This window comes from Chiloscyllium plagiosum, chromosome 11 (assembly GCF_004010195.1).
Source record: "Chiloscyllium plagiosum isolate BGI_BamShark_2017 chromosome 11, ASM401019v2, whole genome shotgun sequence".
NCBI lineage: Eukaryota > Metazoa > Chordata > Chondrichthyes > Orectolobiformes > Hemiscylliidae > Chiloscyllium > Chiloscyllium plagiosum.
The window spans coordinates 32,982,290-33,008,966 of NC_057720.1; the positions used below are offsets into that span (position 1 = coordinate 32,982,290).

At 39.8% G+C, this 26,677-nt stretch overlaps 1 protein-coding gene across 4 annotated transcripts in view; it reads left to right on the forward strand.

The window, feature by feature from the left end:
- The window catches only part of LOC122554281 (zinc finger SWIM domain-containing protein 5), a 244,346-nt gene that overhangs the window by 148,995 nt on the left and 68,674 nt on the right, over positions 1-26,677 (forward strand). For all 4 annotated transcript variants that reach the window (XM_043699055.1, XM_043699054.1, XM_043699056.1 and 1 more), the window contains 2 exons: positions 10,253-10,401; positions 17,247-17,397. In XM_043699055.1, the coding sequence (XP_043554990.1) occupies positions 10,253-10,401; positions 17,247-17,397 (300 nt within the window). The remainder of the gene's footprint in view (positions 1-10,252; positions 10,402-17,246; positions 17,398-26,677) is intronic.

Below are 26,677 nucleotides of genomic sequence, written 5' to 3' on the forward strand. Positions count from 1 at the left end.
CGTCGACCATGTCGGGGGGGAAATTGCGGTCCTTGAAGAAGGAGGCCATCTGTGTTGTACGTATTTTGAACTGGTCCTCCTGGGAGCAGATGCGGCGGAGACGAAGGAATTGGGAGAATGGGATGGCGTTTTTACAGGGGGCAGGATGGGAGGAGGTGTAGTCCAGGTAGCTGTGGGAGTCGGTTGGTTTGTAGTAGATTTATCCAATTTTAAACGTTTCAAGACATCCAGCACTTCCTCCTCTGTAATCTGGACATTTTGCCAGATGTCACCATCTATTTCCCTCTAGTCCAAATCTTCCATATCCTTTTCCACAGTAAATACTGATGCAAAATATTCATTTAGTATCTCCCCCATTTTCTGTGGTTCCACACAAAGGCCACCTTGCTGATCTTTGAGGGGCCCTATTCGCTCCCTAGTTACCCTTTTGTCCTTAATATATTTGTAAAAACCCTTTGGATTCTCATTAATTCTATTTGCCAAAGCTATCTCATGTCCCCACTTTGCCCTCCTGATTTCCCTCTTAAGTATACTCCTACTTCCTTTATACTCTTCTAAGGATTCACTCGATCTATCCTGTCTGTACCTGACATATGCTTCCTTCTTTTTCTTAACCAAACCGTCAATTTCTTTAGGAGAAAGTGAGGACAGCAGATGCTGGAGATCAGAGCTGAAAAATGTGTTGCTGGAAAAGCGCAGCAGGTCAGGCAGCATATGCCCGAAAGGTTGATTCTCTTGCTCCTTGGATGCTGCCTGACCTGCTGCGCTTTTCCAGCAACACATTTTTCACCTCAATTTCTTTAGTCATCCAGCACTCCCTATACCTACCAGCCTTCCCTTTCACCCTGACAGGAATATACTTTCTCTGGATTCTTGTTATCTCATTTCTGAAAGCTTCCCATTTTCCAGCCGTCCCTTTACCTGTGAACATCTGCCCCCAATCAGCTTTCGAAAGTTCTTGCCTAATACCGTCAAAATTGGCCTTTCTCCAATTTTAGACATGCTGACTTTGAGATGAGATGTTAAACCAGGATTCTGTCTGCTTGTTTAAATACATGTAAAAGAACGTAGGATACCTTTCTGGTTTTGTTAGGTTTAAAAATGGGTCTGGATGACTTGTATCCCAAGCTGCTGTGAGAGGTGATGGAGGAAATTATAAGGACTCTCAGCAAATTTTTAATTCCTCTCTGGCCACAGGGGAGGTGCCAGAGGACTGGAGAACAGCTAATGTGGTTCCACTTTTCAAGAATAGTGATAGAGAGAAACCAGGAATTACAAACCAATGAGTCATATATCAGTGATAGGAAACAATTTTGAGAAAATTCTAAGGGAGAGAATTAATCTCCACTTGGAGAGGCAACATTTGATCAAGAATAGTCAGCTAGAAGGAGGTTAAACTTAACACATGTGATTGAACGTTTCGCAGAGGTGGTCCGGTGTGAAAGTGAAGGAAGTACATTTGATGAGGTATGTGTGGATTTCAGCAAAGTGTTTGACAAGGTCCCGTGTGGGAGATTGATTTTTTTTAAACAAGTAATAAAAGCACATGGAATCCATGGTAACTTGACAAGTTGGTTCCATAATTGGCTTGGTGGTAGGAGACAGAAATGGTGATAAAGACTGATTGTGGGATTGGAGGCCGGTATCTAATGGAATATCACAGGGATCAGTGCTCAGTTCCATTGGGTCAAGATACATTAAAACAATATAAGAAAATGTGGGATGGGGTGATACATAACTTTGTAATGACACAAAAATTGGCCGAGTACTTGACGATGAGGAAGATAGTGTTAGGTTGCAGGAGGACAGATTGGTCAGATCAGTGGCAGGTGGAATTTAACCCTAAAAAGTGTGAGATGATGCACTTTGGAAGAAGCCAAGACAAAAGAGTACTCAAATGTACTAGGAAGCTCAGGGGAATAGAGAAATCTTGGGATCTTTGTCTGCAGATCCCTGAAGCCAACAAAATCGGTTAATAGTGTGGTTAAGAAGGCATCGGGATACTGGACTTTATCAGCCATGCCATACATTGTAAGAACGGAGGTTATTATTGGAGCTGTGCTTTGGTAGCTAGTGTGCTGTGTGCTGTTCAGGTCACCACACTACAGGAAAGAGGTGCTTGCACTGGAGAGAGTACAGAGGAAATTCACCAGGATGGTGCCTGGGTCAGGGTATATTAGCTGTGAAGAAAGGTGGGATAGGCTCAGGTTGTATTCTTTACAGCAATGAAGACCAAGGGGTGAACTGATCGAGGTGTATGGACAGGGTGGATAGAAAGCATCTATTCTCATTTGCTGAAGGGTCAAGAATAGGGGCATAATTTTACACTGAAGAGCAGGAGGTTTAGGGGAGATTTGAGGAGAATATTTTCATCCAGATAGTGATGGGGATCTAGGATGTACTGCCTGGGAGGGTAGTAGATGTAGAAAACCTCCCAACCTTTAAAAGGAACATGGATGAGGACTTGAAGTGTCAAAATATTCAAGGTCCAAGAGATGGAAAGTTGATTAGCTCAGATAGGTGAGTGCAGGCACGGTGAGCCATAGGGGCTCTTCTATGCTGTATGACTGTGACTCTATATAGAAGTAAAGGAAGTTCTCCTGATGTCCCAGGCATCATTCTTCCCATAACTAATATCAAAAAAAGATGAACACCAATATATCAAAAACAAATAGTGTTTGATAAAATGGACTGAGTTATTTGGTGAAGTAGCTTGGTTAATTTGTGGATGGAATTTTGAAAAGCTTTGATAAAGTACTGCATTATAGAAAATGGAAGAACATGAGGATCAAGGTCTGTACCAGAATGAATACAGTAATGGGTAGGAGACAGAAATTGCAGCATATTTCCAGTAAGATGGGAGTGGAATAGACTTCTGAGCCCAGGGCTGATCTGGTTTGTCTGCCTTTTTGTTTCTTTTTTTTTCTACCTTTTCTTGTTTTTTTTTTCTCTCTGTCTTTAATTTTACTTACCTATTAGTGAAGAACTTGGTCATGGTGACAGCATTGGTGGTGGACTCATGGTAGCGGTGTTTGAGAGAGTTTGGGTTCCCTGCATTGTCGAGGTAGTCCTAGCGCCAACTCATGGCTGCTGCAGCAGAGGCAAGTTTCAGTTCATGATGGCATCTGTATCCAGCACAGATTCCTGGAAGCAGGTTTGAGTCAAGTACGAGACCCAGCATTAGCAGGGGATGCATCGGCGAGGTAGGCCCAACGTAGATTCATGTGCTTGGCAGAGCCAAGTTTGGTACCCTGCAGCATCAGTGGTGTGTGCATTTGAGGTCTATTACGGACTCATAGTGGCGAGGGCGTTGGCGGAAGTGAAATGGCAGTGAAAGTTAGCGTTCCTTTGCGTTCCTAGCGAAGGTGGTGACACAGCAAAAGGGGCTTGTGCCTGGCCAGTATGCCCATGACTGAGTACTTAACAAGAAGGATTGTAAAGTTGGACATTTTCTTTATTTCTTCTTTTTTTTGCCTTTATGTTCTATGTTTTGGTTTATTTTTCTGTGTTTTAAGATGGTGCCAGAGAGTGGCAATACTATACAACACTCTTCACTGTATTTTGTAAGAGGATTTACATGACCATAAATAAATCAAACATTTTGTTTTCAGACCAACGGAAGTTACATAAAGATGTACCTGAACTCAACATTGTTGCACTGCATACTTTTTTATAGATATTAATGATCTCGATGTGGATGTACTGGTGTCGTTTCATAGGTTGTAGGTGACACGTGCTGAAAATGTAATAAACTGTTAAAAGGCTAGTAACAAATTTCAGGAGGACAAAGTCAGATTTTGAAATGGGCAGAGATTGTAAGATGAAATTTAATGCAGAAAAATATGAAGCAATTCACTTTGGCAAAAATAATGAGGCAATATTAATAGGCGATATTAACTGAATTTTACAATTGTAAAGAGGTTGCAGGAACAGAGTAGTCTGGAGTGCGTATAAAGATTCAAGCATAAGTGTGGAACAAGAAAGGTGTGTTGAAACTTGAAAAATAACTATTTCAGCTTCTATAAGAGTATTGAGTCTAATTTTGGACACTACACTTAGGAAAGGTTTCAAGGTCTTGGAGAGGATTAAGGAGATTTACTTGAATGTTAACCAGGAATAAAGGGTCATGGAAGTTTTTTGGGTGAAAGTTAACTGCCAAATTTACAGACAAAACAACAGTATCTATAACCAAGAGTAATTCATTGGCAAACTAATCAACTTTGTCAGACGTGACTCGCCTTTTAACAAATATGTCTGGTTGTCAGATGAGTTATCAGTTAATTGGCTTTGGTTATATTAAGGGAAGAATGGTGCCTAGGAAATGAGGAGAATTCGGTTTTTGTAGATTAAATGTCATGAAATAACATGTAAGCCAACAGTCTGGACCTTGATTGTACATATTATTTTGAAGACATCTCTGACAATGAGCACTGTGTGAAAGGAGCAATGAGAATTATGATTTGTCAAACTTCTGATTTTGCTTTGAAACGACCCAAATTGATGAAAAATGTGAACAAAGTACAAGTTTGTTCTTTGAATTATATACTCCAGTGTGAAAAACCAATAACATCTGATCAGTTGCTTCTAGAAAGTTAAAAATCACACAACGCCAGGTTATAGTCCAGCAGATTTATGTGGAAGCACCAGCTTTCGGAGCACTGCTCCTTCATCAGGACAGCCACCTTGAACTATAACCTGGTGTTGTGTGATTTTGTTTTTTAAATTTGTACACCCCAGTCCAACACCGGCATCTCCAAATCATGCTTCTGGAAAAATTGTGCATTTAAAAAACATTGATGCTTTGACATCATCCCTGTTAACTATACAGATTTTATAACTCTAACTTTATTTCAACTTGCTTTTGTTTTCTTCCTGTTCTGGACTGTACGCCTTCCCTAAATGGTGACTATAATTAAAGATACAAAATTGGTGTTTGTTCCCATGGTTCTTGGAATAAGTGTCCAGAAAGTTGTTTTTTTTTATTTTTGCATTGAAACAATACATTCTATTGCATTTTAAGCCTTATTATACTTCTGAATTAATTTTCATCCTTTGTTTAAAAAAGGCAATCAAAAATGTTGTTTGCAGTTTGAATAATACAGTCAACATACCTAAAGTCTCCTGCTCCTCGGGTGCTGCCTGACCAGCTGTACTTTTCCAGCACCACACTTTCGACTCTGATCTCCAGCATCTGCAGTCCTCACTTTCTCCATACCAAAAATCCTGTCAATTATCATTCTACATTTGAAAGATGTAGGATTTCCGAGAGGCAAAAGCAATGTATGAAACTATTATTTTAAATGCTTGAACCATGCGTGAAGATTTGGACCTTGAAAACTTGTCTGCTGTCTGAGAAGAGCACATGCTTCCTGATGAAGAGCTCAAGCTCGAAACATCAACTCTCCTGCTCCTTGGATGTTGCCTGGCCAGCTGTGCTTTTCCAGCACTACACCTTTCAACTGCTGTCTGACAGTATTTTGTAAAGTGCAAGTAATTTCAATTCTGCCCCTAATTAATTACGTTGGGAGCAACTTTAAGTGAGGAAGCAATAATACTGTATATGTAGTATATTGGATTGAGCACAATTTCCTTTTATTGCATATTTATACTAATATACTAGATAAGTTGCAAGTCATAATAATTATGTTTGCACACAAACCTAAGAACAGATAATTCAAGAGTTACTTTTATGAAGGTTTCTGAGCAGGTCTAACTGTGATCTGCAAAGAAAAAGGCAAGATGGTATCTTCCGTAGGGGAAATAAGAAGGAATACACAAACTAACTTCCAAAACACTACTGTTGATGCATTTCAGTGGGCAGCAGCAGCGTGGCAAACTGCAGCATTATATTTCCTGTGCTTTGTGTGCTGTGGAAACAGTGTGCTCTTCACAATGAGCAGTAATTGTAATTCGTGTTTTGTTCCAGATGGAAAGCATCAACGCAAAACTGTGAAATGCAGTCTGAATTCTACAGTCTCAGCAGATTCATAGTAACGAATGAAGCTGCCTTTATGGAATATAAACGGGGTCATTTAGCATGATTGTTTGTGGCGAAATGCTGTCAGTTTGATTTGAGCATTCCCTGATTTCGGACTGGAGCAGCTGCATTTCAAAACACAAATTATGTTTGTACATTATTTCCTTTAAAACTGCAATGACCCATGATACATTAAAAATGTATTGCTGTAGGGTGTCAGATAAAAGGGCAGAATTCTGCAAAACAGAAAATTCATCTGCAATATCTTGTTCTAATTTTTAATGGTAAAACAACAAATCGTTATGTGAGGTTATTTTGAATTACTTGGCAGGGGTGGCTGACAGATAAGTGCCTATTTCCAGGTTTTTATTTCTTGTCAAACCTTTCTCTACCTCATCCCCAAGTAAGTTTGACAATGAACCTTGAAGTTCAAGACAATATGATGCTTGGTGGACTACAATAGAGACACAAATCAAAAGTCTCAGTGATGCACTGACCATCAAGTGCTGTGAAAAGTTCTGTTTTATAACAGGCTTCAGTGGAAGTTGCACTAAGGTGCTGATTTTGTGGACCTATCTGCACTCAGGTGATTTAATATGTTCAGATTTGTATATGTGAGTTCTTGGTACATTTTCCCCGGGTTGGGAAACGATAGGAAATTGCTTGCTGACATACTTTTATTGACAGTATTGCATAAATGGAAAATCAGAATGATGTAGGTGGAGACACAAATTTGTACAGTCTCTGTCAAACTGCTGTAATAAAAAGCCTTTCTAATGGCTACATGAAACGTTCATAAATGAAGCACTGCATCTAGTGTAGCTTCCAGTTAAATATTGTGACACTCCGAAGTGGAGTGAACATTAGTATTGTGGGGAAAAGTTTGCAGATCCCAGCTACTTTAAAGATCTCCCTTCACAATCAGGTTATAAATTGTTTGTGGGGTAGGAAATTGAGTGTATGATCAAAAATTGAGACAGTGCAGTACCTTGGTATGGCAGATGCAAATATAGTCTGCAGTTTTCCCTCAGTGTGGCAGATACAAGGGGCAAACCTGCATATGGTTTACATGCCTTACAGGAGGTGAAATGGATGCAAACAGAAAAGGCAAGCCTTAAGAAAGCTTGCCAAATGATGTAGTATTCAACTGCACGACAAGTGTATCAATGTTGCTGGTGTGGGGCAGCTTATTGCATCTTCAATTCTGACCCTGCATGCATGCCCTTTGCCTGTTGAATTTAGTCAGCTCGGTTATGCTTTTGATGCCATTTTGTAGCAAAGCAGATGAAATAACTGACTCTGCCATTTGGTTTGTGCATCTGAGAGGAGCACATTAGTCACGTTGGCTAATAGTGCAGGTGACCCTATGTTAGATTGAAGGAGGTAATCTCTGTATGACAAATAATTTCTGGGTGCTATAGAACCGGTTCCTCATTGAGCTTACCACTTAGTGTGTGACAGGGGATGCAGGTATGGCTGGTTCCTTTTAAAGTGAATGCAGACAATCCAGTTCTGTTGTTTATTGATCTATTTGATCTGCGTTCTTTCATCTGGTACCGTTTGAGGCATGAACTACTGTGGTGAGATTGTTTTGATAGCACCCACTATTTTCCTCCAATGCTTACTTGCAAATTGGCACTGCATTTGGTGTGGCTTCTTGTTAAAAGTTGTGATGCTTTGAAGTGGAGTGAACACTAGTATTGTGGGAAAAACTTTGCAGATCCCATCTGCTTTAAGGATTTTCCTGTTCTGCAGAACTCTTGGAAAGGCTTTCTGTACACCCAGTTCCTCTCTGATATTGGTAAGTCATTCTGCAGCTTTTCATTTCACAAGCATGCTATTAATTCATGCTCTCATTTGGAAAAAAAAACAAAATGCTTTAAATATTTACTGGGAAAAACAGTGGTATTCTAAATATAACACATAAATTATTAAAATTAATTGACAAATTAATGTGCATTATTCAAAGACTTCATTCTAAACATTAACCCAAAAATAAAAAATGCTGCCTGGATAGATAAGCTGCTACTCATCCTGATAGGATGTGAACGTGGCTGAGACACAGCCCATAATAAATTATTGTTGGGTGCAGAAGTGCTTCCTACCTAATTTCCCAGTTTCTCTCCACCTAAATTATGCTGAGATTTCCAATAATCATGTCACTTATATAATGTGCCTTACTACACCTCTGATACAAAGAATAATAGTTAACTTCAAACAGGAGTGGTGGACTCCTGTTTGAAGCCAGATACATACTTTATTAATCAGGAGCAGAAAAATTTTAAGTTCACTTGTTCCTCTGTTAAGTGGCCAGCTGTATCTTATTTTCAAGAAATCTATGGTATGTTGTATTGATATTTGTCGATTGCATTTCTTGCAGTCGCATGTTTTTCTTTCTTGGTAAACCTGTGGTGTTTATTGAAGATTGATCACCGTGAGTCAGGGGAAGATGCAGTGCTGCTAGCAAATAATAACAGTGGCACAAACTATACCTGGGATCTGAAAATTCGAAACCAAAAGTAAAGAGACAACTGATCACGTTTTGTTGGCTCATGCTTGACATAGCAATCAGTAGTTTGGCCCGCATTTTCTGTACTCCAGTTTGTGTAAACGTGTAACTTATTTTGTTCATTTCCCTATGTCCCTTTTAGCTGTTACACGAGGAATATAAACAACCAAAATACTACTAAAATATGTTGCTTTTTCTTTCCACTATCAGTCAGTGAATGTTGAATGAACAATTTTTGCTTGTCCAGTTTTGACTCTGTTTAAGCCTGATTTCTGGAGTTGCTTCCTGGAATCTTTATTTCTTCAGACCTGGAAACTCCCCAAATAATGAAATAAGTGGTTTCTTGTAATATTTTTGTAATAACATTGTAGCTTTGTAGAGGATTTAATAAGAGAATTTTCTTAATTATTGAGTTGGAACTATTTTGTCCATTTTTAAGCTGAAGGATTTAATTCATAGTGCCCAATTCTAAGTGCACCTGTAACCCTTCTTGACTACACTTGAGTGACTATTTTCAGAATGTCAGTCTTGACATTGAGAACCAACCTGCTTATTCAGTAGTGCATGTTATCATAGCTAACTTTGATCCTGTTCATTCTTGATGTCTACTAGTTCAGTTTTCCACTCAGGATTGTTGTATTCTTGCATTCAGGGCCAAGAATAAAAGTAAAATACTGCATAAGCTGGAAATCTGAAGCAAGTGTGCAATGCTGGAGAAACCCAACTGGTCAGGCAGCATCTGTGGAGAGAAACATGCAGTCTGAAGCAGAGTCACCCTAGACTCATGACATTTTTTTTTGGATTAGATTAAATTCCCTACAGTGCGGAAACGGGCCCTTCGGCCCAACAAATCCACACTGACCCTTCGAATAGTAACCCACCCATGAACACTGTTTCTGTCTCCACAGTTGCTGCCAAACCTGCTGAATTTCTCCAGAATTCTCTGCATTTGCTGCAAAAGCAGGAAGGCTGGATTAATAAACAGAATATGGGTGGCACGCTGGCACAGTGGTTAGCACTGCTGCCTTTCAGTGCCAGAGACCCAGTTCAGTTCCAGCCTCCGGCAACTGTCTGTGTGGAGTTTGCACATTCTCCCCGTGTCTGCGTGGGATTCCTCCGGGTGCTCCGGTTTCCTCCCACAGTCCAAAAATTTGCAGGTTAGGTGAATTGGCCGGGATAATTGAAGGTGAAGGAATAAATGTAGGGGAATGGGTCTGGGTGGGTTGCTCTTCGAAGGGCCTGTTTCCACACTGTAAATAATCTAATCTAAACTAGTAATCTAATCTAGAAATTGCTAGAAAGGCTCAGCAGTTCTGGCAGCATCTTGTGGAGAGAAATAAGAGTTAATGTTTCAGGTGTAGTGACCCTTTTTCAAAACTGAGGTTGGGTTAAGTTTTTTTTTAACCCTGAGACAAAAGAGACTAAATGTGATGTTATTGCTTCCAAATGTCTCTACCTGTTTTTCTTGAAGCCACTCCTCAACAACTACCTCTCTAACCCTGCTTTTTCTCACCAGCATTCCCTTCTGGGTTTTTTTTTTTGCCTGCATGTTAAACCTTGTCTGATTACAGTCCCCTGAAGTGCCTTGTCTTTTTTTTTGGGTACTATACAATAAAAGTTGTTACTCTAACACCTCAGTCGACTTTTATCCTTCTCGTCAGGGAAGCTTTAGGACCAATTGTATACATTTTGCAACATTTAAAATAGAGCAGATATCCATTTTGAAGTGTTCTATTTTACTGTTACATATTTTCTGTTTTGCTCAGGTGCCCCTGATCCAACAGCTGGTGCCAGCATTGATGACGAGAACTGCTGGCATCTAGATGAGGAACAAGTTCGAGAGCAAGTAAAGCAATTCCTTTCACAGGGAGGATACTATGGGTCTGGCAAGCAGTTGAACTCTATGTTTGCTAAGGTAAGATTATTTCAGTACAAGGTTACTTTGCAAATGGCAGGCTTCTGAGCAAAGCCACTATTAAAGGAGGGCAGAATGTCATGCATGAGCTGTCCTACTACTTTAATTCTTTGTAAGCTTTAATTTCAACCTGCTTTTGCTCGGAATTATGGCAATGTTTAAAAATATGATACAATAGAACTCCCGCATCCACAGATTCGGTTTCCGTGATTTCAGTAATCCACGATTTACTGCGGCCTAAAAATAAATATTCCATGGAACATTCCAGAAATAATTCCAGGGGTCTGCTGGGGAGGTACATTTCCCATTTAAATGATAGTGTTTGCTACTATCCACAGTTTTGGGGCATCCACGGTAGGTCTTGGGATGTATCACCCACGGATAGGGGGGGGTCACCCGTAATTAGTTTTTCTACACACAGGTCACATTCTGTTATCATTTTCAAGTAAAACATTGTGACCATGGCAGACTTTGCATTTAGCTCAAGAAAAACTGCACAAAAGTAGACATTTTATTGATTTGTTCATTTCACTTATTTTGGGAGCCTTTTCTTTTATTTCTGAAAAGCTGATCTCCCTCATCTTGTATCAAAGTACCTTTTACAGTTGACCTCTGTGTGAGAAAACTGAACAGCTATAAAGGTGACAGTAACAAAAGATATCAGTGCAGCAAGACTGCAATAACTACATTCCAAAACGACAAACAGTGCAAAAACTATAAAAGGCTAATCTGGAAGCTTGTTCCAAGCAGTAATTCCTTGAGGTTTGACTTGTACTTGCAAGAATTGTCTTCAAGTGAAACATAAATGTCATCCGTTCTCTAAGGAGGTTACTATATGTTATACTTCAGAAAGCCGTTTGGGAAGTATGGAACTAGAGATATAGGGACTCTTGTGATGTAGTGGTAGTATCTGTACCTATGAACCACGATTCAGTCTCTACCTGCATCAGAGTTGTGAAATAATATTCTTGAAAAGCCAGCTTAGGAAATATCTAGAACTACAGTTAAGGGTTATACACTTTTAAAAAAAAAAACATTTATTTACAGAAATTCTCACTATTGGCATATATTTCCAAATCCAAACCACAGTTTCACCATGTTCACTGGACAGGTTTTCTAAGAGTACTATGGGATCTTGATCAACTAGGCCCATGGAATGAGAAATGGCAGATGGAGTTTAATTTAGATAAATGTGAGGTGTTGCACTTTGGTAAGACAAACCAATGCAGGACTTACCTGGTTAATGGTAGGGCTCTGGAGAGTGTTGTCAAACAGATCTAGGGGTGCAGGTACATGGTTCCTTGAAAGTGGAGTCACCTGCCCTTTATAAGTACCAGTTGCCCAATGTCATTTGGATATATAAATGTGTGTGTAAAGTATGGTTTAACAAAAAGGAAATGAAAATAAAATTAAATTGTTGGTAAATCCTCCTCAGAATTGTTACATCCAGAAAGTCCAGTAGAGAATAGGGAACTTGCACATTCTACTTTGATTATTGCTTAAGTCCATTCACTTGATTTGTTCTGGAGTTTGAATCACTTTTTAGGATTCAACCACAATTAAAGTTCATGTATTTTATTCATACATGGGAGGTAAATGTTGCTGTCTGGGTCATAATTTATTGCCCATCCCTAATTGCCCTTGAAGATAATGGTGAGCTGTAAATCCATTCAGTGTAGATAGACCCACAGTGGCATTAGGGAGAGAGTTCCAGGATTTTTTGATCCAGTGATCCACTCTCCTGACTTGTGCTTGTGGTTGGTGGGTCAGGAGGTTACTCATTGCAGGATGCCTAGCCTCCGACTTGCTCAGTATCTGCAATATTTGTATATGCTTAGTGGAATTCAGTTTCTGTTCAATCATAACCTCTAGGATGTTGATCGTGAGGGATTTAATGATGGTAATGTTATTGAACAGCAAGGGGCAATGATTAGATTCTCTTATTGAGGATGGTCATTACCTGGCACTTGTGTGGCATGACTGTTATATGCTACTAGTCTGTCCAAACCAAGATATTGTCCAGGCATTGTTGCATTTGGAAATGGACTGCTTCAGTCTCTGAAGAGTTGTGAATGGTGCTCAACATTTACATGGACATCCCACTTCTTACTTTATGATGGAGGAAGGTCATTGATGAAGCAACTCAAGACAGTTAGGCCTGGAACACTATGTGGTACTTCTGAGTCAGAAGGCCTGGATTCAAATTCCATCTGTTTAGGAGCTATATAATAACAACTCTTAACCGATTGATTGATTGAAAATATCTACCCTGAGGAACTCCTGTAGAGAGATCTTTGAACTGAGATGACTGACATACAACAACCAGAACCATCTTCTTTTGTACCCGGCATGACTGTAACTGATGGAGCGTTTTCCTGCTGACTCCCATTAATTTTGAGCCTCCTTGATGCCACACTGAGTCACACAAATGTCAAGGGCAGTCACTCTCACCTCAGCTCCAGAATTCAGCTCTTCCAGCCATATTTGAACCAGGGCTGTTACTAGGTCAGGAGCTGAGTGATCCAGGCAGAACCCATCAGTGAACAGATGCTAAGTAGGTACAGTTTGATAGCATTGTTGATGACACTTTCCATCACTTTATTAATAATTAAGAGTAGACTAATACGGCAGTAATTGTCTGATTTGGCTTGATGCTGCATTTTGAGCACAGAATATACCTGGGCAATTTTTTATATTTTCAGGTAGATGCCAGCAGTGTAGCTGAACTGGAACAGGTTGGTTTGGTGCACGGCAAGATCTGGAGCACAGATCTCCAGTGCAGTTGTTATAATGTTGACAGGATTCATTGCCTTTACAGTATCCATTGCTTTTAACTGTTTGTAGATTTCATCATGTGAAGTGAATTGAATTGGATGAAGACTAGCATCTGTGATACTAGGGACCTCCAGAGAATGCCAAAATGGATCATGCACTCAACACCTCTGGTTGTCAATCGTTGCAAATGCTTCAGCCTTATCTTTTACACTGATGTACTGGGCTCCCCATCTTTGAGGATGGGACATTTGTGAAGGTTCACCTTCTATTGAGTTGTTTAGTTGTCCACTATCATTGCTAGATGTGGCAAAACTGCAGAATTTAGATCTGATCTATTGATTGTGGAGTCACTTTACCCTTTCTGTCACTTGCTGTTTATGCTCTTTGGCACAAAAGTAGTCCAGTTTTGTATCTTCACCAGGCTAACACCTTATTTATAGGTATGTCTGGTGCTGCTCCTGGCATGCTGTCCTGCACTTCTCAGTGAACCAAAGTGATTCCTGGCTTGATGGTAAGAGTAAAGTAGAGGATATGCCACACCGTGAGGTTGTAGATTGTGTCGGAGTACAATTCTGCTACTGCTTATGACCCACAGCGCCTCATGGGTACCCATTCTTGATTTGCTAAATCTGTTTGAAATCTATCCCCTTTACCATGATGATGGAGCTACACAACACAATAGAAGATATTCTCAATTTGCAGATCAGACTACATCTCCACAAGGATTGTATGGTAGTCATTCTAATTGATATTGTTATGGACAGTTACATCCACAATAGGTGGATTGTTGAGGATGAGGTCATGTTGGTTTCCTTAACATCTACTGCAGACTCAGTCTAGCAGTTATGCTTTTTAGGACTTAACCAGCTCAGTCAGTAATAGTGCTGTTGAGCTTGGCGTAGACCTTGAAGCTCCCCCATCCATTGTACAGTCGGCAAGCTTGCCACCCTCTGTACTTCTTCCAAATGATGTTCAACATGGAGGAGTACTGATCCATCAACCAAGGGGTGTCAATGTGTGGTAACAAGCAAGAGTTTCCTTGCCCACGTTTGACCTGATGCCACAAGACTTCATGGGATCTGGAGTCATTGCTCAGGTGTCCTGAGTACAACTGTGCCACCACCTCTGCTGGATACCAGGGGTAGTGTTGGTGCTGTCTGAAACATTGTGCTTAACATATGATTCTGTGAATATAACTGTGTCAGGCCATTATTTGACTTGTCAATGAGACAGACATGAAATGTTTGCACGAGGTCACAGTTGTTGTTGGTCAAGAGGGCTTTGCAAGATTAAGAGACCTGAGTTTGCTGTGGTTGTTTCCAGTGGCAGTGGTTCTGGAGTCACATGCAGACTAGACCAGGTAACGACAGTATATTTCTTTCCTTGAGGGATATTAGTGATTAGATTAGATTCCCTACAGTGCGGAAACAGGCCCTTCAGCCCAACAAGTCCACACCAACCCTCTGAAGAGCAACCCACCCAGACCCACTCCCCTGCATTTATTGCTGACCTAGCACTATGGGCATTTTAACGTGGCCAATTCACCCTAACCTGCACATCTTTGGACTCTGGGAGGAAACCGGAGCACCCGGAGGAAATCCACGCAGATGCTGGGAGAAGTGCAAACTCCATATAGACAGTTGCCCAAGGGGGAATTGAACCTGCGTCCCTGGCGCTGTGAGGTAACAGTGCTAACCACTGTGCCACCATGCTGCCCCTTAATCCGATTATGAACAAAGGTTTCACAGTCATTGTTATGTCAGTATTTAATTCTAGATTTCATTAAATTTACATTCCACCATATGCCATGGTGAGATTCAAACACATGCCTACAGAACATTACTTGAGTCTCTGGATTACTAATTCAGTGAATATATCACTGCGCAAAAGAGAAATAAAAAAGTAACATTTTATAAACAAAATCTATTACTCTTAATGGGGAGAGAGAGCAGCAAAGATTGACCTCAATTTCTTAAAGTAAATTCTCTCTAAATCATTTGTCCCTTTGCCCACTTTCTGTGTAAGGCAGTGACACAGTTCTACAACCTCCACCAAGTTAGCAGACTGGTTGTTTATCATCCATGAGCCCGGACCAGGAATGCTGGTCAGTTATTACACGTAAGGAAGAGAGCATCTGTGGAACTGAGCCAAATCTGACCTTAGTACAGCATCCAAATCTGCTTTGCCGATGGGTAGAGTAGGCAGGGTGATCTCTGAATGGCATTGGCCTTTACCTCCCTCCCAGTCCCACTTAATATTGAATCAGTCCACTATTGGTGTTATTCAGATATAAAATTTGGCAGCATTGATCCTTTTGTACAAATAAACTTTCACAGAGATTTATAGGATTGTGCAACCGAGCAGAAACCAGATAAAGTGGTTTCCTTCTTGTTGCGTAATCATATGAAACTTTGTAAGTCAAAATATTTTGATGTTAATAATAGTACATGTTCACAGAAGTTTCAATGTCATTTAAGAATTGATACAAATAAAATCCTTAGTCAGTTGGCATATTTTGTATATGACTGTGCAAAATGTCTGGCTAAGAAGTGAATAAGAATAATGCAACATAATCCAGCAATTTTCAATTAACTTTAAATTAACCTATGAAATACAGTCTATCCAAAGAGAGCAATGAAGCTTATTGATCACACTTTTAAAGTTTCTCATTGTGCACTAGTAGAGTTTCTTCTTACTACTCCTATCAAAATAAAAGCTACATAAACTCTGAAATCTAAATTTCTTTGTTCTTTAGATAAATATTAACAAGAGCCATTATTTTGCCAAGTCTGTTTTTTTCAATGGTGACAAGTACTATTTACATTGAATGAATAACTAAATGTAATTAAGAATATCTGAATCTTATATTCCGTTTGTATGAATCATCTGTAAACTGGTATTAGATTAAACCTTAAGCTCCCTGTGTATTTTTAAAAGAGGAACATGACTTGGTGATAGGCTTGGAAATACATAATTTAAGAAAATACAGCATGAGAAAAGACTGCAGTTAATCAGAGACAAAAACAGAAATTGCAGGGAAAGCTCAGCAAGTCTGGCAGCATCAGTGGAGAGAAATCAGCATTAACGTTTTGGGTGGAGTGATCCTTTCTCTCAGAACTGATGGTAGCTGATGGTGAGAGGAGCAGAACACCTTCAAGGTGGGCATGCCTACAAGAGAAGTGGCAGTGAGTTAAATACTAAATAAAAGCTGAAAGAACTGCAGATACTATAAATCAGAGACAAAAGTAGAAATTGCTGGAAAAAAACCCATCAGGTCTGGCAATATTTGTGGAGAGAAACTGGTGTTAACATTTTGGTTAATCAGGCTGGTTGCAAAAACAAATGCTCCTTGACCACCTATTCCTGCAAATATCTATCCAATTTTGCCTTAAATTTTCCTACACTCACTGACACACTAATACACCTTCAAAACCCATTGCATTAACCAGTTACAGCAAAGCTTTTTTCTGGGTGTTCTCAGGTTGAGTTTGTGTCCCTCCTTGTAGCATTTATGTCAATTGGAAACATACTTCTGGAATTCAGTTTATGTATTATATTTGAATGTCTTTGTTCAAACTTTTCCCCTCTCCTCAGTGCAAGATCAATCATAACCAAATCACGAGGAACTTTATTGTCTCACCTAGCCTTCCTAAACTTCAAATTGCAGCCTTTGATATAGCTGATCACATCCTCCTTTCAGAGAGAGGATTGTTCCTTTTCCTTGTGTAATTTAATTTGTCGTCCACTTCCCTTTTTATGGCATCATCACCTCCTGAAAAAGAGATCTGGTCCCACATCCTAGGTAAATTCGACCCAATTATCCCTATTTACCTCTCAATGTTTTTTTACAGTCATGACTGCAGGTAGGGTAGGCAGTTAGAATAAGCCATAATGTCATTCAGCTAAACCTGGGGAAAACCAAAGTCATCACAATTCAACTCCATGGAGAACAGAAAAGTTTATAGAATATATGTGCAACATTTGTACATTGGAATCAGAATGCAGCACTAGTTCTCTGGAAAAATGTTGTTTTCATTCTGATTACTGACTTTAAATGTTGTCCACCACAGGTACGAGAAATGCTGAAGATGAGGGATTCAAATGGTGCTAGGATGTTGACATTGATAACGGAACAGTTTATGGCTGACCCACGACTTTCCCTCTGGAGGCAGCAAGGCACAGGCATGACAGACAAGTGCCGACAGCTTTGGGATGAGTTGGGTAAGTGCACAGCAGAAAGCAGTAGGCAAACAATGGAAGTATTTAACACCAGCTCCTCCTTCCAGCATTTTTTTCATTAAAGACCTTCTAAATATGTAACCTGAATATTCCTTTTCTGTGAAATATATTGTGTAAGGTCTTTAGGACCCTGGAGCAAACTTGTGACAATGTCACAGAGCTGCTTCTCACTAGACATACATAATAAAGTCAAGAGTGTGGTGCTGGAAAAGCACAGCGGGTCAGGCAGCATCCAAGGAGTAGGAGAATCGATGTTTCGGGCATAAGTCCTTCATCAGGAAAAGCACCTGCTGTGCTTTTCCAGCACCACGCTCTCGACTCTGATCTTCAGAACTGCAGTCCTCAGTGTCGTCTCATACAGAATAAAGTCATTTATTTTGGAAGGGCGAGCAAAAGAACAGAATTTTACTTAAATATTAATAAAAAAGGCAGAAGCTGCAACACAAAGGGATTTGGGGGTACTATGCATGAAAATTAGAAAGCTAGCTCACAGATGGGTAGCAGGTAATCAGGAAGATTAATGCAACGTTGATCCTTATTTCAAGGAGTTTGGAATAATAAGAGTAGGGAAGTCTAATTGCAACTGTGCAAGGTGCTGCTGAGACCACATTTAGAAAATTGTGAGCAGTTGTGGTGCCCTTATTTAAGGAAAGATATCATTTCGTTGGATGCAGTGTGGAGAAAATTTGCATTGATCATCCCTGGGTTGGAAAGATTGTCTTATGAGCAAAGTCTAAACAGGATGGGAATCTACTCACTGGCATTCAGAAGATTGAGAGATGATCTCATGTAAACACACAGGATTCTTAAGGAGCTTGACAGGTTAAGCTCCCCACTATGGGAGAGACTAGGACTAGAGGACATAAAGGGGCCCGAATTTAGACCGAGATAAGGAGGAATGTCTCCTCTTTGAGGGTTGAGACTTTGGAATTCCTTGCCGCAGAGAGCTATGGAGACAGAGTCCTTGAGCATATTTAAGGCTGAGATAGATAAAGTATTAGTCAATCCGGGAATCAAGGGTTATGGGGAAAACACAACAAAGTGGATATGAAAAATGTTGGATCATAATCCTGTTGAAAGGCAGAGTAGGCTGAAGGGGCTGAACAGCCCAATCCTGTTCCGATTTCTTATATTCTTATAATCTTACGTCATACAGAGAGTGTGATCTCTCAAATTAATTATGGTTGCCTTTTCACCAGGCTGCTTTCAGCAATCACAAGGTTAATCGTGTGACCAGATATCAAATTTCTGTTGTCAATCAAAAAAAAAATTAAACATTAAACAACTATAAGTAAAATGGAAAATTTTGAAATCTTGACAATACACAGCAAGTCAATTAGCACCTTTAAATTTAAAAAGACAAATTATGATGTTTTAGGTTTCTACCTTTCAACTCTATTGAAATGAAGATTGCCTTTTCAGTAGGATGAGGGGGAAGAAACAGCAGGAAGGGAGTAAATCACAACATCAGTCATAGAAAGCAGTGGTGAATATAATGTAAGGTCCTTCATACCAATCATGTAAGAGATTGTCAGTAAGATTTAAAGGAAGGGTGGCAGATGGAGTTTAATTTGGATAAATTCGACATATTGCTTTTTGGTAAAACAAACAAAGGCAAGACATGTACAATTAAAGATAGGGCATTGGCTAGTGTTGCAGAACAGAGAGACTTAAGGGTTCAGTTACATAATTCTTTTGAAATTTGCATCACATGTGGATAAGATGGTTAAGAAGGCATTTTTCATGCTTGCCTTCATTGCTCAGACCTTTGAGTATAGGGGTTGGGATATTATGTTGAGGTTGTATAGAAAATGAGTGAGGCCTACTTGGAGTACTATGTCCAGTTCTGGTATCCCTGCTAAGGAAGGATATTATTAAGCTGGTGAGGGCTCAGAAGAGATTTAGCAGAATGTTGCCATGAATGGAGGGCTTGAGTTATAGGTAGAGGCTGGATAGGCTGAGACTTTTTTCATTGGAATGTAGGAGGTTGAGTGATTTTATAGAGGTTTATAAAATCATTAGGGGTATAGATTAGCTGAATGGCAAGTGTCTTTTCCCTATGGGGGGGGATTTCAAGATTAGGGGACATATTTTTGAGGGAAGAGGAGAAAGATTTAAAAAAGACATGAGGGATTTTTTTTTACATAGAGGGTGGTTCACGTGTGGAATGAACTTCCGGAGGAAATGGTGGATAATATTTAGAAGACATTTAGATAAGTACATGAATAAAAAAGATTTGGAGGGATATGGGCCAAGTGCAGACAGATAGAACTAGCGTAGTAGTTTGGGATTATAGTCGGCGTGGACTGTTTGGACTGAAGGGCCTGTTTCCATGCTGTATGACTGTGAGACAAAAGAATGTACAAAAGGTATGAACGTAAAACATTTGGAAATACCAGTGCAAACAAACTCAAATGTACACAATGTGAATGAAAAAGGGAGTGAAAATCAGGCTCCATATGTAGCTAATATGAAATTAAAAATGAAAAGTCAAACTACTGAATGCTAAGTTATGAGAACAAGAAAAGTACATCACAGACTCGAGGGCTCTTCACCACAAACATCAGTCCATCCACCTACACAATGATAGAGCTTTCCCCCATCATGCACTCTGTGGACTGCAAAACAAAAGAGAAGTAGAGCTAAGGTTTACAGATGCTAATGGGAATGTCCTGTTCGTGTGATACAAAATTCCCAGCAGAAAAATGAGAGATTTTTTCTGAAGTTTGCAGTTGTATGTTGTGACTTTTTTAAAAAAATCATTTAAATTATTTTGAGTTGTTCATTTTTGAATTACTCTATTTGTCAAATAGAATAAGAAAGCTGATGTATAAATGGGTATATATTACCAAACATTAAAATTACATTCTGTTGGTCACAAAGCTTCTGTATCTTTGCTGATGTAGTATGCTCTATTTATGTCTCTCATTTGTGCACTGGTGAATGTTTCAGTAATGTTAATGGAACCAATTTGTAACCAGAAGGTACGATGCTTTTCATAAATGCAAAAAAAAAGTAGATATTTACAATTCTATGTTGTTCTAATCCTAAGTTTTTTATATGAAGATATCTCTGCAAATGCTGATGTTTTCCCTTCTTTAAACATATCCTAGTTTAAAACTATTTGTTGAAGATGTGAAAGAAAAACTGAAAATGCTGGAAATTTCAGCAACTGTGGAAAAAGAACTAATGCTTCAAGTGTGGCATAACCCCTCTTCAGAACTGAAAGAGTTTGGAAAATGGTGGCTTCCATCCTTCCCTCACTATCACCTGGTCCATCTTCCAATCTTCCCTGCCCTTCCCTGACTTTACTCTTTCGAGGAATAGGCTGTCCAATAATGTCCATTTCAAATCCACCAAATCCCAAAGTTAGCTCAATTACATTTCCTCACAACCTGCTTCCAGCAATGACTCCATTCCATTCTCCCAGTTTTTCAGTGTCCCCCACTGTTCCAATGATGCCACCTTTCACCAGGATAGCTCCAACATGCCCTCCTTTTCCTCAGGCAAGTTCCTCTTTCTCTCGTCCCACGTCAACATCCCGCCAGCACCACAACTGACAGGACTCTCAGCTACGTCTGACCCATTTCCTGTACTTCTGCCCTCACTCCTTCATAGGAATAGGAGTAGACCACACAGCCCCTCAAACCTGTTTCACCATCCAATGAGATCATGGCTGATCTGTGGCCCAACTCCATATAACTGGCTTTGGCCCATATCCCTTAATTTTTTGTTACGCAAAGGTATTATCTATTGAGTTAAAATTAATAACTTATCCTGCATACACTACCATTTTTGGAAGAGAGTTTCAAACATCAACCATCCTTTGTTTATCGAAATGCTTCCTAACATCTCTCCTGAACAGTTTGGCCCAAATTGTCAGGCTGTGCCCCTAGTTCTAGAATCCCCAACAAATGGAAATACTTTATTTCCCCTGTCTTTTCCACTACACTTTAAATGTAGTGGGAGTGAAAGGGAAAAGAAAGCCTTCTGAGGGTACATAGGTGACACAGGTAAAACTTTATTTTAAATACATCACCACATTTTTAAGCATATAGACTTACAGCATCCCTTAACTTTCTAAATTCTAGAGAAAGCAGGTGTAATTTATGCTATCTCTCATCATATCTTAAAGCCTGAAGTCCAGATATCCCCTGTTTTCCAGAACAATGATGGTCTTTGTCCCAGGCCCTCACTTTCCACCCCACAGTCTCTGTATTCAAAGGATCATCTTTGACTATTTCTGCCACCTCCAGCAGATTACCACCACCCAATACATCTCCCCTTTCCCTCCACTGTCAGTGTTTTGCGTCTAATCCCTCTATGATACCCTGATCTACTATTGTATCATTCCTAACGCCCAACTCTTGAGGCTGCACTTTAGGGCAAGTTTGCTCCACCCCTCGTGTGGATCCTCGGAGTACACTTTAAATGTAGTGGGAGTGAAAGGGAAAAGAAAGCCTTCTGAGGGTACATAGGTGACACAGGTAAAACTTTATTTTAAATACATCACCACATTTTTAAGCATGGTTAAAAATCACACCACACCAGGTTATGGTCCAACAAGTTTATTTGGAAGCACTAACTTTCAGAGCGCTGCTCCTTCATCAGGTGGTTGTGGAGGATATATATTTTTAAATATATATTCACTTTTCATCATCAGCTCTGTGAGTGACTGTCATTTTAAATGTGGCTACTAGAATGAAAGTAGAGAGGCTAACCATCCTTAGGGCTGCACAGATCCCATCTGAATGATAGCTATCCTTTCCATAACATCCATACCAGCGTGAAACTTTGTAATGATTGAATGATGGAACATTGCCATTTGTGGAAGTTTCCATCAGTTTGTTTCCAAACATTTTCAGCAGGAAAAGCAAAAAAGCTATATTTGTAGTTGGGAACAATGGGGGACGTTAGCTTCATCAGTGTCAAAACTTTTACAATCCATGAATAGTGACTTCACTGAACTGTGTTTCATTGAACAAGTTTCACTAAGACATTCGACCTGCATAGATTTGGCTGTCAGTGCTGCACAGTGGGATACTGATGATGCTGATCCTGCTGAAGAATATCTATATTTTCCTACTTGATTTAATGCTGTGGGTCTCAAAGATCAATTTGGAAAGACAATCCCAACTGATGACTGACTAGATGTCTGATTGAATTCTATGCAACTCCCTGAGTGACTTGCCGTTGCTCTGTGAACTGGTTACACAGGGCCTGTGGGATTGACTCTGGTCCATTTTCTGTACTGTAACAATATGGACTTCCTGATCTGATCAGCCCCAGCACCCAATTATGTCCAGATTCCTCAACTGATTTCAGATGGTGCCCTTGATGTACTAGAAATACTGGCCTAGCCATTGGTATCTGCATCCCATGAATGAATTTTAAGAAGTCATGTTGCTGAGTATCGTTGTCTTTCAAAAAAAAACTTCGTTCATATTATGCAGCTGGGAAATATGTCTCAATCCTCGGAAATTAATGCAGCTTATAAATTCAATTTACTTGTACCTTCATCATAAAATAATATTTCATTTAAACAAGAGCTGTGAAAGAGGATTAAGTGCTTTCATTCTGTCCTGATTTTCTTGGTAAAGGTTAGAAACCAATAGCTTGCATTTCTGTCTCTGCAGTATTGTGGCTGAAGATTAAAACCTAATTACATGTTACAGGAGAAAAATGGCGTCTTTATGCAATATGAATCCAAAATCTGACCTTAATCATCATCTTTGGTGGAACATTCAGTTCAGAATGTCTTTTGAATAAGCTGCCAGTACACAAAGGAGAAGTGGGGGTGGGGGGAAAATTAATTCCATAGCCTAGTTGGACAAGTTGATGGTTATTCAGCTACAGCAGACTCTGTTTCAGTCAACACAGCTTTACTGTGGCATAAATATGATGAATCCATTGACGAACGGTGAAGGATTTACAGTTCCAACAGGACAGAATCGAATTGCATTTTTCGTCTGTGGTCTGATGATAATTTAGCCCTTTCTCATTTGCTTAATGGAATGCTTCACGGCAGCTTTGTGCTCAATTATTTATGGAAGAATTCAGTGTACGTACATGTTCTTTAACAATTTGAATCTGCTTGCTTTCACTTTGAAATTTCCTTTTGCTCACTTTTTCTCCACCCCTCCTTCCTCACCACAAATATAGAAAATGATGGTCTGTTCTTAGCCATTTATTTCTCCACAAACATTGGAGAAATATTACAGCTGATGATAATGAGCAATTTCGTGCAATGGCACAGTTTTCCGTAGGTTGAAAGTTTTATTAAATTTTAAAAGTAGGTTTTAGTAGAGTTCCTTTGAAGAATTTCCTTTTCAAGTTATTTTTGTCATTTTCTTTTCCTGCCCTCACCACTTCAACTCACTACCACATCTACATTGTGATAATTTATAAATGAATTACTAAAGAATTAATGACTTGCACTGGTAAAGCATTTTTCACAATCTCAGGATGTTTTAAAGTGTGGTTTACGATGTGGTTTTGAAGGGCGGTCATTGCTGTAACAAATGAAATGCATTTGGTCAAGAATACTGTTCCAAACAGGTGAAAGTGGTCTCCGTTGAGTGACGGCTGACATCTCTAGGTAAAAGTCCCAAATTCTTCCATGTATTGCCTACACTTATCTATTTTATCAAATCAGACTGATTTTTAAAAAAATTTCATTTCATTACTATTCCAGAGAGACTAGCTGCAATTTCTAACAGCTGCAGGGGCTGAGATCTGCTAACTCACCAAAGACCAGGGGCTCAAATGATTTCTACAACACCAGGCAATGTGTCCTTTACTGTGATCATTTTAGAAACTTAGAATAGTTGACCTTTGACTTCAGATTCCTGTCACTATTGTGCCTTTCTGGAGACAGGGCTTCTAAGATGTGAATGTTTGGCTCCCTGTGCAATGAAGTGCTTCAGCAGCAATGAGCCTCAAAAGCTGAGGCATGGATCAGAAATATTCTATTATTAAACCAAGTTAAAACTAAAAAATAATGTGAATTCTGAATGAGCCACTGTGCAAAAATATTATTATGAAGGAAGTTTTAATCCCCCCACACTTACCCAGAATTGTTTTTCTAGTGGTTAAAATAGCTGAATGGCTTGCTAGGCCATTTCAGAGAGCATTTAAGAGTCGATCACATTGCTGTGAATCTGGAATCATATATAGGCCAGACCAGGTAAGGACTGCAGTTTCCTTGCCCCAAAACATGTATCTCTAGATTAATAGTCTCGCAATAATGCCACAAGGCCATCACCGCCTCCAGAAATCCTGAGCAACACAGATGCTAGTCTTGCCAGCCAATTTGATTCACTCCATGTGATGTCAAGAAACAGTTTGAGGCACTGGATACTGCAACGGCTATGGACCCTGACTACCACCTTTATAATAATACTGAAGACGTGTGCTTTAGAACTTGCCATACGGCTAGCCAAGTTGTTCCAGTATAGCTACAACACTGACAACTACCTGACAATACAAAAAATTGTCCAGTGATGTCCTTCAAAAGCATGGACAAATCTAACCCATTACCAGTCCAACAGCCTACTTTCAACGCTGTACAGTGACGCCAGGTTTGGGTTCCACCAGGGCCACTCACCTCGTGACCTCTTAATAGCCTATGTTCAAACATGGACAGAAGAGCTGAATTCCAGAGGTGAGAGGAGAATGACAGCCCTTGACATCAAGGCCACATTTGACTGAGTGTGACATCAATGAACCCAGCAAGACTGGAGTCAATGGGAATTGGGGGTGAAAGTTCTTTGTAGGTTAGAGATACACCTAGCACAGAGGAATATGACTGTGGTTATGGTCATCTCAACTGCTGAAAATGTGTTGCTGGAAAAGCTCAGCAGGTCAGGCAGCATCCAAGGAGCAGGAGAATTGACGTTTCAGGCATGAGCCTATTTTCAGCTCTGATCTCCAGCATCTGCAGTCCTCACTTTCTTATGGTCATCTCAACTCCAGGACATCTTTGTGGGAGTTCCTGAAGACCCTCCATCATAAGGTCACAAGTGGGGATGTTTGTTGATTGCATAATGTTCAGCATCTTTCACAACTTTTCCAATACTGAAGCAGTTCATAGCCAAATGTGCCAAGACCTGTCCACTGTCTACAAGGCACAAGCCAGGAGTGTGAAGGAATACTCCCATTTGCCTGGGTGAGTGCAGCTCCAACAACATTTAAGAAGCATGACACCATCTAGACAAAGCAGCTCACTTGATTGGTACTACATCCACCAACATCCACTCCCTCCATCAATGATGCTCAGTAGCAGCAGTGTGCATTTCTACAATATCCACGCAAAACTTTGTCACAAATTCTTAACACCTTCCAAACCCACAACCACTACCATCTAGAAGGACAAAGGAAGCAGATAATGGGAACACTATGATATGCAAGTTTTCCTACAAGCTAGTCACCATCCTGACTTGGAAATGGACAATACAAAAAATTGCCCAGTGATGTCCTTCAAAAGCATGGACAAATCTAACCCATTACCAGTCCAACAGCCTACTTTCAACGCTGTACAGTGACGCCAGGTTTAGGTTCCACCAGTGCCACTCACCTCGTGACCTCATAATAGCCTATGTTCAAACATGGACAGAAGAGCTGAATTCCAGAGGTGCTGGGTCAAAATCCTGGAACTCCCCCCTCCCTAAATGGCATTGTAGGTTCAAGAAGGCAGTTCACCCTCATCTTTTCAAAGAACATGCAATACATGCTGGCTGGGCCACTGATGTCCACATCCCATTAGAGAACAAAACAAAGTATTGTAAGTACTGCATAGTCCGTAGCTGTGTTTTGAGAGATTTGTTTGCCTAGAATCGGGAGCCAAAACAAGTGGGTCTTAATCCTTCTGAATGATTGATAATGTATAGTTTTATAACAGTGAATCTTGCCATTAAATGTACACAATTAAAATTAGTATTTTTTTAAAGGAGAAAAACAAAACCAGAGAGTTTTAAGGATACAAGCATTCAGGAATTGAAAGCAATATACCAGGTCAATAAATAAAAGCAAATTACTGCAGATGCTGGAATCTGAAACCAAAAGAGAAAATGCTGGAAAATCTCAGCAGGTCTGAGATTTGACAAAGGGTTAGTTAGACTCTCAATGTCAGCTCTTTTCTCTCCTTACAGATGCTGCCAGACTTGCTGAGATTTTCCAGCATTTTCTCTTTTGATACCAGGTCAATAAGATTATTTAACAAAAATTGGGATTCCAGATTTTCCAGAAGTAAAATAGTGAAGCT